The following is a 12,290-nucleotide window of genomic DNA, read 5'->3' as shown; positions in this document are numbered from 1 at the left end:
AAACTACATAAAATTGCAGCATATGCAAAATTAAAGTTAGGCTTTAGACCAGCTGTTGCTGTCCTCATAATGGGCAATTTAATTAGCCTGTGGGATTGTACTCTTTGGTTTACTTTTTTCTTCTTCTTTTTTTTTCAGCAGTCTCCCATAAAGACAGTATTTAGGTGATGTAAACCATAGTAGCTAAAATTTTAAGAACTTCCAAAGCATCTATCATCCCATAATTGATGGAAGCATTTAAACGATGGTTAAAATAGAAGCTGCTGAAGAGAGAAAAAAAAAAAAAATCATCCCTGTACTCACCACTTTCCAAAACAAAGTTACGCCTATGTGATTGGGGAGGGGAGCTGACCTCAGCAGATACAGTTACCTTCCAGCGAAATGGCTAGTTTGAATCACAAAAGAATCATCACATCGTTTACCTAGAGGTTGTTTTCTCTATCATAAAACAGAACATGCAAGCAAAATAACAGATCATCTGATAAACAATAACCTCCAGGTAAATGAGAGAATTATCTGTAGTTAGAACGAACACCACAAGCTTCTAGAGAAAGGCTGCAGGGATCATTGAGCCTGAGACTGAACTGACACTGAGTTTTAAATAGAAGTTTGTAAACTGGAGTCACATAACAAGATGAGGCTTGATAATATGACTCTGGCTTTGTTTCAGCACTGACAGTGCACTTCATCATGGTGAAACTGTGCTAGTTCGAGATTAGGGCTGTCAATTTAGATTTAGGAAATTACCCTGCTTTTAAGATGAAATTCACCTCAATCTTATGGGAAGATTAATCTTACTGGCACATTAATAAATAATGTTTAGTCTCTGTCACTAATGATATTTTTCACATCTACCCCAAATTCAAGTCAGATATACACCATTATCAACATGATCAGGTTTTGAAAGGTCTGTTTCCTGCCTGTTTCAGGTTAATCTGTTACCAATGACAGATACAGTTATTAATCATACTTCTACTACAGCGCTATTGAAATCTCAAATCTGAAGATGTGGATTCATTTTCTATGACAGCAGCTCTGACAGTAGTTCCAGCTGTAACTTAAACATCAGGTTTATGTTAATGCACTCATTCTAATACTTTATCATTGTTGTTATTTAATAAAGAAAAATGTATAATCGTTGATATTGTGAAGCTTTCTGTTAGGAGATGTTTATTTAACATTTATGGAAGAAGTCTGAAATTGCTATACTATAAGAGGAATATACCACTTCAGCACATGCGGTTATAATCCACTTCAGGGTGGACGCTTCGCATCGCACAACACCCCAGAATGGATTATTTTCCTATAACAGCACATCTCATGGTGTTTTATTTTTATTACTAAAGAATCTTCCAAGAGTAAAATTACTTATACTAGCTGTTTATTTGCTTTAGAAATTTGGTGTGTGGGTATTAGCAAGACATACATTTTAAGTGAAAAATCTGCTGTGACTTTGATGGGATTGCAGGAATTTTTGTGAGACATCTGCAAATACAGTGGAAGATAACATAGCCACCTTACTAACAATACGCCTCATTTATCAATCTTTAAGTGGAGTCGTGTGTAAACGTTTATGTAAACCAAAGAGAACTAAAGATTTCCGCTGGATTAACAAATGCTGATTTTCTTCGTACTCGCATGTGTATATTGATGAATGCCAAGCCGGCATTAACAGGCATGTGCATGGCACAGCTGATTTGCATTTGGTGACGGCCACAAAACTTTATAAAAGGCAAAGCTCACAGTGCTAAAAGGAGAGTAATTAGCAGAAAAGGACTTTGGGCACCCATGACCCTGTTGCCGGGTCACTGGGTGTCCTTCCTTGGACCACTTTTGGTAGATACTAACCACGGCATATCGGGAACACCCCACGAGACCTGCCGTTTTGGAGATGCTCTGATCCAGTTTTCTAGCCATCACAATTTGGCCCTTGTCAAAACACTCCCATGTTTATAGGGGTTTCAAACCCATGGCTTCTACCTCCTGTAAATATTTTAAAAGCAGTGCATTTGTATTTAGGGATCATGCACAGTATAGGGATGAGAGCAGCTCTCGTTTCCCCTGCAGGCAGTGCATCAGTCATCATCTGAGCTTCAGCCATGACCCCACCCAACCACACTTTCAAAAGTTTTTTCTCCAGCTTTGTACTGAACCAGTGGTCTTTCTAACTGAAACCTGATGCTCATAATTACACATGGCAGAACCCTTTCCTGACAAAAATAACTCCCTTTGACGACGCATGAGCACTAAACCAACTGGTTTCAATGTTTCAGTGTAGTGTATGTGTAAAAATAACAAGCTGTGCTGGGATTTTAGAATAATACAACTACTTCAACACTTGTAAACTCTTCTAAACATTAACTGAAGCATCTTTTTAGAGGGGTTACTATAAATACTGCTAGTCCGTCATGGCTGCTCTGACTACAGAAGGAAGGCAATAAGTAGGTCTTCTGGGAAAAAACCGTCGCTAATAGCTTCCCATTCCCCGGTTGCTGCAGTTCAAAGAAAAAACAAATACTTACAAAGCGATAGCAGCACATAAGCCAGCTATCACACTTACATATAGAGAGGAAATTGCCATTGTTGTCTTAGAAATTTCCTCTTTAACTAGTGAAGAATTACAGAAACGCAATAAATAAACTCCGGATACCTCATGAAACGAAAACCAGACTCTCTTTGCACTACAATGCTGTGCATGCAACTGCTGATATTAAATGGAGCTAATTTTGGGTTTTTCATTACAGTATTATGAATTGTGATTCTTTACTGTCCTGGAAGGTTTAAGAAAACTTAAGAGGTGAAAGGTTTTTGGTAAAACGATGGAATATGGACAGAAGGGAAGAACAAAAAATAGACATTCCTCTTATTATACATATTTGTGCGTATTTGTGTGAGTTATTAATCTGTTTACAGTGCGATCCAAAAGTCTGAGACGACAATGAAAATCTGGGATTTTAGTTTCTATTTAAATAAGGAAATAAACAGAAGGTTTGAGAATTTTTAAATATGTAAAACAAAGAAAGCAAATATTTAACATTCAAGATTCTGCACTATTACTAGGTCCCTATTTAAATGTAAGCATATTTGTGATATTGACCGTGTTATCAGACTTTTGGACCCCACTATATATTATCATGCATATAATATGTGCTTAAATTATACACCTGACGATGTTATATATATGGTGTCAATGGAAATGGTCACACTGTCGGAATGACCATACTGGTTATATATGAAAATAACCCATGAAGACTTGACGTGCTTGTGAAATGAAGGTGATGACTTTTAGGTTTTCATTCAAACACACACAAACTTATACTCTCACTCTTCTTAAATCTCACTTTTTTAATCCTGAGCTTCCTATCAAAATAACAGCTGGGCCTCATCGAGGTATTTTCGCTGATACCTAGTCACTCCTCACACAACGTCGTGGTTTAGGGTTACCAGCTCAGAGCCAAGTGGAATACACCAGGAAGTCCAATCATCCAGCAGGCAACTGCTACTCTTCTGTACTAGATAGTGTGTATTTTAAGTATGGAAAACATTCACTGTCAATCCAAACCTCTGTCAGAAACAGGTCTAGGGAGAGAAGACACTGAAGGTCCTTAAACTTTTCTTTGGTTCATTGTATGTGAGAGCAGACTGATGACTAATCAGACACCTTAGTCGAAACACAAATGACTGCCCGTTTACATTTGTTGTAGACAGTGAGGCTGATGGAAAATGTAAATTCTGCCCATAGTTGTGGGTTACTCCACCATCTCATTACAGAGCAGCTTCCATCTAGTAAAACAGCTCAGCAGTACAAATGTAACATTTCAGTGGGTTTAGAGTCATATCAAGTAAACACAGTTTACTAAATGTCTTAATACACTAACATTCCAAAGCAAGGCAGCAAAAGTTTTTCAAAACACAGTACTGAGACTTTAAAAGGAGATAATGATGCCAGAAGAGAACATTTCAGACAAAACAGATGCACTAAGACAGCAGAGAAAGAAATGGCACTTACTGTTGGAGCATGCAGAGTTAAAGGTGGCTCCATGTGTGTGTGTGTGTGTGTGTGTGTGTGTGTGTCCTCAGTGCTTCTTCAGACACCCAGCATAAATAAACATGTCCATTCGGCTACATGCTCGGAGAATGAAGTTGAAGTGGTTTTCCCTGCATCTAAAACTCTTGCAACTCTCCCTCTCTCTTACTCTTTCGCTCTCCCTAATGCTCCCTCCCTCTTTCCATGCTCCCTCTTTTCATTCTTTTCAGTCACTCGCTCTACTTCAGAGTACTTTCTCCTCCCACTGTAAGAAAAGCCTCTCTCCCTCAGGTCAGTGCAAAAGTGTATGTCACGTTGATTTAGGAGGAAACTGGAGAAATGACTTCGGCATTATACTCACAAACACGCTTGATCTGTCATGTTTTATCCTCTTGCTCATGTATGTGAAATGCCCTATCAGCTTTGTAGTACTTCTTTACTATGTACCTACATGTGGCAAGTCACCAAATATTTGCTCAGAACACAACAGCAGAAGACAACAAGCCACTTCCAGACATCTCTGAAGGAAAGTGTTCCTTGTAATAACACACGAGTAGAAGTCAGTACTGGTCAAACCCTCCCATGCTTGATTATCCAGGGTGTGTTCTATTCTATGTTGCAGAGATATGATGACTCCAGATATTCAAGAGCATGAGAAGCAGTCAGTGTCATGTGTGATATCTAAAACAAAACAACAGCAGGACACCCTGGAAACACATAGTTAAGCACAGTGTACTAATTTCTAGGAATTGTCCTTTCCAGACCAGATCAAGGTTCTTGGTCAGCAAATGTTCATTCAGTCAGTCTTCCCAGAGGAAAAAGAATTCTATCTGTACAACTCACGGTTCTCAACATATAGGACAATGTTAATCAGTGTACGCTTTAACTCCACCATCAGATCAGTGTGGGTCCCCTTATTTTGTTGAGTAACAGAGAGGAGTCTGCAAGATCTTGTCAAATTTCGAGTTTCTACACCTTACAGTCTTTGAACCCAATCGCAATTCCAACAGGGCTTCCACTTTGTGCTTGGACCCAGGAAGTAAGTGAAGTAAGCTAAGGATAAATATTAAATGATGGAATTGTTTCTGTAAACATAAAGTATTATCAGGTTTCTGTTCTAGTAAAACACGTACTGCAATCAAGAAGTGGCTAAATGTGATTATTAACCTTATTTAAGTCATCGTTTTGGCCACTTTAGTTTAGCATGAAATTGCTGTGTAAACTGGTGAAATAAGTTGGACAGTCATTGAATTCGATCTTATCTGGCAATCCAACAAATACCATGCTTACATGACACTTTTTCCATCCCTGTTTGGGCAGTTCTCTTTTAGTCTGTTTCTTTGTCTCTGTCTTTCTTTCTCTCCTGAAGCTGCTTTTCTCCTGGTGAACACCAGTATGATGTTCTCATAACCACACTTTCCAGCTCGCCTGACCACCAGAAGGGCATTAGGTCCATGAAACAGCCGTCTCCCATTCCAGGAAAACTCTTACTGCTCTCAGATTTCACACTTGGAGAAATGACAAAAGCTTTTCCACTTTAAACCTCAAGCATTTGGCCATTTCATGAAATCGGCTCAGAAAAATACACAGGAGTATGACCTAGAAAGAATTAATATAGCAAATCAAGGTTTGAAGGAGCGTTCCACTTTTGTAGAGAACTTGGGTACCAAACTGTATGTAAGCCTACTCAGATGTCCTGGACCAAAAGAGCTTGATTTATTAAGGTCTGAAAGCCAGTACACACATACTTACACACATCTATAACTCTATGAACCTCCAACAAAAACTCAAATCTTTTAATGCATACAGTGGGGACCACTTGGGAAAGTCTGGGATTTTTTTATTTAAAATTGGAAATAATAAATAGAAGGTTTGAGAATTTTTAAATATGTAAGACAAAGAAAATAAATGTTGAATATCTTGAATATTTAACATTCAAGATTCTGCACTATTTCTAGGTCCCTATTTAAATGTAAAAAAAAAAGTGATACTGACCATGTTAACTGCTTTGTACAAAAGTTCAGATTTTCCTCATGCCTAATCTCTTCTATTGAAGCATGTGTTCAGACAACACTCTGATAGATTTGATCTAAAATGGATCAGAAGGTTTTATACAAACTTGTGAAGACCATGCCTACTCGAGTGCACACTGTCATTAAAGCAAAAAAGGGGACATACCAAATACTAAGAAACTCTGAAGTTCATGTAAATATTTCAAAGATTCTACTTTTCACTCAAGTTGTTGTCAGTAATATAATTTGTAATGAAAATTGTTGTGTTAAATTAGAAAAGAATGCAAAATAGAAGCATTTTCTCTAGTGCTCTCACACTTTTGGACCCCACTGTACATGTAAGGAGAAATATCTTACTCATTTATTACACAAGACTAATAAGCCCATATTTTGTATATCTGCTCTCTTGTCTCATTTCTCTTTCTTTTGTCATAATAATAATAATAATAATAACTATTATGTTTGTGTTTTGTGGGTGAGGATCCCAGTGATATCACAATGGTGGTGCGGAGTGCCATGTGTGAAATATAACAGTATTTGGTCTTCATCTATGGAACATTCCAAAAAACAACCACTCCTTCTCCAACTCTGTGACTATGATCCAAAGACCACAGACAAAACACACTGTCATGTTTTCACATCATGCAAGGATATGAAGCATATTGAGAAAAGCTGAGCTGTACTGCTGAAGATAACTTGGAAAGTAAAGCAGAGTCATTCATCTAATAACATCAGCTTCTGTGTAGGCTGTAAAAAAAAAATCACTGTTGAAGAGTTTTGCTGCAGACATTAGTGCACCCACGCTATGGGAATGTTAGTGTTTTGCTCAGCTGCGTTGGCTGAATAATAGAACGGCCTGGTTGTGGTCATCGCTTCAGCACAAAACCATAGGCCTATAGTTCGAGTGCCTAGGATTGTAGATCTCATACACAAAACAGCAAAGGGTCAAAAAAAGAACAAGGAAACATGAGGATGGCTGCATATACGTGATAAATATGAAACCACATTTAGGCTTTGAAGATCCACATGAAAACCTAATGAAACAGCAATGAAACAAATCAGAAAGATTACAATGCAAAATAAAGAAACTTCTTTGCCTGCAGGAACCATTTACATTCTGCCTTTTTGAAGAAAAAGCATACCTCAAGGTCATCAAGTGAACGAGCCAGACTGAGTCGTTTGGTGCGAGCTGAGGTTTGTCGAACAGATGAGCGTCCTCTTGTGAGACCCCAAAATCTGTAGCCCTGACAAGAGAAAATAACCAACATGACATTTTTGTTCCATTCATTTTGTTATTTATTATTTAGCATGCTTTATTAATAATAACTTCACAAACAAGATGTAGTTTCAATTAAGTAAAATATTATTTTAGTTGTATTCATTCTGTAAGCATGTTTGAGAAATATCTAAGAAGACAAAAAAAATGTCATCTTCTATTTCTGGGCATTTGTGTTTTATCACTTTTGCAAATGTTTCCCCATCTTAAATAATTTATTACACTTAAAGAATTATAAAAATGTAATTACTGATCCCTTTTTACAAAAGGATTCTGCCTTTTGTGTTCACCTTTAGATACACTTCTTGTAAATCAAGTATGACTACCTTGTAATAGACCACAAGAAAACCAGTGGTTGTAGGCTGAGAAGAGAAAAATCTAAGAGAGAGAGCATAACAGTACATGTACTACATGCTACAAGTCTGATAAGTTTTTGAAAGTATTTATTTTAAGGTATAAATTATTTGCTTTTCAGTTCACATTTAATTAAGCATGCATCCCAAAAAGTATGCAAAAAAAAAAAACAACAAAAAAGAAAAAACCAAGAACTGAAAATGACACAAAGGCTTGTGAAGCACTGTAGCAAATCAATGTCCATGGTCTTCAAGTCAAGAAAAATTTATGTTCAATTCCAACATTTACTCCATAGCAAAAGTGCTATTGCCTAATGCAACACATATAACCATTAATACTCAGTGATAAAAGCTAAGCTTCTGTATATTTATATCACACATTTCATCTTTAATGAAATCATGAAACAAGTTAAGAATGTACATGAGTAATAACTAAGAAATTCCCAGTACTTTTAGAGGCAATCACCTGTACAAACATTTTCAAATCAATAGGCTTGTACAGACAATAGTGATACTGTCTACAATAAATGTTTCTTATTAAATGTTTAGTGAAGTGTGAAATGTTAGAAATGACTATTTTATTTGACCAGTTTAGATCCAGGCACATGTACTACACCACATATTCATGTTTTAGAGCTAACACTAGCACCGTCTCTGAGTCTTTTAACCACAGGCTTAACAGGTTTACCCTCCACCTGCTTCTTCCTTATAAAGCACTCAATTATAGTGGGGACTTTAATAAGATACAGTTTTCCTTATTCAATTCATTCATCGAGTAATGTCTTGAACGCTTTATCCTGGTTAGGGTGGCGGTGACTCCGGGGCCTCTCCTGGGAACATTAGGCACCAGGTGGGAATACACACTAGACAAGACACCATTCGGTTACAGAGCACCGTGCACATGCAGGCACGACCATCCCATGCTGCTTATTTAACTATCACTCTGTATAATTCGTTTTGGTCTGTGGGAATAATCGTGATTAACTGTAATAAAAGATAAGAATGTCCAGGTGTTCAAAAACATTTGACTTTCATTGTATGTACATATAGATTAATTTATATATATAAATATATATATATGTAATGTATTTCATATAGTTATAAATTTCCATCAGAAATTTCAGCAGTGCAGCTTGGTCTAACAGCTAAACATTGTTTTGGGCACAGGACAAACATCAGACAGATTCATCTGCCTGCATTGTTTATCCTCACATTTTTTTAGACTTCATGCCTTGTGGGATAATCAAGAACAGTTATCTGATGAACATATGTTTGAATGGAATGACAATGATATCACACATACCACACAGACCTGTAATTTCCTTTCCATTTGAACACTGGACTCCCTCAAAACAGATGCAGGCACCACAGTTAATCTTAGCATCGCTTTCATCTTATTATAGAAACATTACAAAACAGCAAAACTGCATTAAGCAGAATTCCCAGTGCGCTATAACATTTGTGGGCCTCTTTCGTCACTATCTGAGCTACAGCTGAAATCAAATTAAAGTGGTCCAACACAGTTAATGTTGGGAGGATGGTTTTGTATAATGTGGACAATTACATTTTATAGCACGTAATCAAACTAATGCACAAACCGTGTTAAATTAAGACTGAAGACTGAAGTTAGTTAGCTTAAACACAATGCTTATTATCCCTGTATAGAGAAATTAGCCGGCCGTTGCCAGGTGACTCACTTGAATCTAAACCAAACTTAACTGCTTTCCCACTGATCTGTCTGGCATAATCACGTTGGACTCCACTAATCAACACAACAGCTCCATCTGCTGTGCCCCAACCATGTAGCACCATCTGTTCTACAGATCATGATTTAGTGTGCAAATTAGTCTGCTACATAAGAGACTGCCAGCCTCATGACAAAGACATAGCTAAGATTCAGTGCTAGGTTTTAACGTGCAGTACAAGCATTTACTACAAGTGAATTTGTACACAATTACAATGTGGGATTTAAATGTCAGGTCAGTGTCAAGAATTTGTGCTTACTTTGTCTGCTTGATACTTTTGGGCTTACGTGTTCAGAATACACTATGAAATGTAAAAAAATATATATTACAAATGCTGTTACCTTGTTTTCTCCATCCTTATTCTTGGATCCACTGCTAAACAGTTTCAAAGTCAGGTCATATGCGAGGTCACCAGGTGTTTTGTATCTCAGTGGAGGGATTTGTTCCATGGCAGGTGGTAAAGTACTGTTTTTAGCTTTGGGTCCACTGGTATCGCTGTCAGCCAGGCTGTCAATGCTGGAAGGCCGAGGTTTCTGCCAGCGAGCCCGGATACTAACAGAGGGCCAGCGCTGACTTCCTCTCCGTTTGGTCTTATTTTCAGGCAGTTGTGGTTGCTTACACTGAGAAATAGAATTTAAAGGCACACAACCTGAAATCTCTTCTCCCATAGGCGCATTTGTTTGTGGAGTAGCAGGGTCAGGGAATGGCTCTGCGAGAAGGCACCTACGCTCTGGCTTTAGGGATGGTCCATTGCTCTGCTGGGAGATACATGGAGATGGTTTATCCCAAACTGTATGGGAACTGTTTGGAGATGTAAGACTCCACTGGTCAGCAAAACTTTCCTGATCCTCTGGAGACACGTTTCCAATCCCACTGTCACCACTGCCACTGTTTCGTGTGCTTGTCTGTTGGTCACAATCCTCACTATCCAGTTTGAGTCTCAATTTCTCAATATGGTCTCCCATGTCAGTGTAGAGGACCGACACAAAGTTTAACATTGAATATGGTGTCTGGGGAAACTCCAGACAACCCTGGGTGTCCGGGTCAGCAGTGCATGAGAAACCAAAGTGATCAGAGATGCTTTTATGCTCAGCGTGATCACAGAGTTCTGGGTCTATGATGAATACATGGCATAAGGTCTTTATGCAAGTGCTTTGCTCTGCCTTTTTTTGATCAGTTTTGGTCACCTCCTTTGAGACGAGACCAAAAAACCTATTATCTTCAGTACATACTGCACACAAGACCAGGTTCTCGGCAGGGTACGCAGCCAAAACCACATCCCTATCATCACATAGCTGCACACAATTACACTTGACCCTCATCATCACCAGGTAATGGGTTTTCTGCTCAGTTGCAATTCGAGTGATACATCCCCGTATGGCTTGTAAGGTTTCCTCTTCAGAGTGGGAAATCTCTAGATCCAGTTCTATGGAGTTTATGTATCCTACCACCATTCCCACGTTCAGAGCGCTGGAGTCAGGTAAAATATCATGCTGACTCTGAAAGTCTGAGAAAACCGAATCTTTACTCACAACACGAGATGGTTCCTCCTGATCAAGTAAATGCGGGCTGTGTTTGGACGGACACCGATAAGACCAATAAGACATATCTGGTTCTGATCTGGGTCTCTGTTTAGGTTGCTTTTTTGATGCGTTAGTACAAGCCTGACCTGAAATTTCCAAAACAGTATTAAAACTGCCCACTGACTCACCTATACCTTCCTCATAAGATTCCATCTGTCCTGGATTTGACCACGTTTCTTTCTGCTTTCCCTGAACAGCCAGGGAACTTGAGGCAAAATTTACTGATTGTCTGTCACCTGATGAGACAAGCAAACTAAGCGATCGTAATGATGAACCGATGAGCTCCACCACGGTTTCATGTGAGGCTGCTGACACATCGGTGCCATTCACACTCAAAACACAGTCACCAGGCTTCAAGCCTGCATCGTGAGCTGGGCTTCCGTTCATGATTCCACTCAGGACACAGGGAGCCTGCCCAACTACGGTGAATCCGTATCCAGCTCTGCCACGCTCTATCTCCACTCTGCGAACTGTTGGGGCTGGAGAGAAGTCCAGAGATCTCCTCACACCTCCAGCTGGCTCCAGAGCTCTCATTTCTGCCTGTGAGATCCAACCAATCACAACAAAAGGCTTGGGTGATACTGCTGCTCAGAGCCAAAGTCAGTGAGCCATCAATCAGTCATTGTACGTACTGTAAAACAAGAGAAAAAGAAGCAGTGACTAACATTTTATAAGCTACATTAGTCGGTGTTATAGGGAAATAGAAAAACAGTGTGAAGAAAAACAGCTACTCTAAGGCAGCATGTCAAAACACTGGCACTGTGCGCGAGCTCACTCTGCCCAGATTCTCGTTAGAAAAAAATGAAGCCAAAACAAAGTTAACACAACTAGCATTTTAAACGCTGTTACTTCTAGAAACTATGAAAAAATGTTAAAAGTTTGTAGCCTTTATATCCCAAGCTATACCCAGACTACAGAACACTTACAGCCCGCTTTCAGGGCTTAAGTTTAAAATAGGTTACCTTACGTGTCAAAGTCCAAAAACGTACACGATAAACATTACACATTACACGTTTTTACTAAATATTTCTCAACTATATCAACCCTAACTTATGTACGCTCTCTTACCTGACCATAACAGCTCGTATTTTCAAACTTTCAGCCTTTCCACTTCTGTCCTCCACAGACAACCACTGCCATTCACTATTGTACTCAACACAAAGCGTCATTCAATCACTATGGCACCGTAACGATCGCGAACTCAAGCCAGCCCTTCTCATTCGCTGAGAGACCCGTCAATCAGATTCAACGTTTAAACACATACTTGGAGCTTATTGGAGTTCCTTAAATCACG

General features: G+C 38.8%; 1 protein-coding gene across 5 annotated transcripts in view; it reads right to left on the bottom strand.

The window, feature by feature from the left end:
• rgs12a (regulator of G protein signaling 12a) overlaps positions 1–12,193 on the bottom strand; it is a 32,828-nt gene extending 20,635 nt beyond the window's left edge. For 3 of the 5 annotated variants that reach the window (XM_026936848.3, XM_026936845.3, XM_026936846.3), the window contains exons 1-3: positions 12,065–12,193; positions 9,755–11,627; positions 7,182–7,283 (exon numbers count right to left, since the gene is read on the bottom strand). In XM_026936848.3, coding sequence (XP_026792649.3) covers positions 7,182–7,283; positions 9,755–11,530 — 1,878 coding nt within the window. In that variant the 5' untranslated portion in view covers positions 11,531–11,627; positions 12,065–12,193. The other 2 variants (XM_034303900.2, XM_026936850.3) reach the window with 2 other exon arrangements.
• Positions 12,194–12,290: the final 97 nt, after the last annotated feature.

Source organism: Pangasianodon hypophthalmus, chromosome 4 (assembly GCF_027358585.1).
Source record: "Pangasianodon hypophthalmus isolate fPanHyp1 chromosome 4, fPanHyp1.pri, whole genome shotgun sequence".
NCBI lineage: Eukaryota > Metazoa > Chordata > Actinopteri > Siluriformes > Pangasiidae > Pangasianodon > Pangasianodon hypophthalmus.
This window is presented reverse-complemented; position numbering and strand designations above follow the sequence as displayed.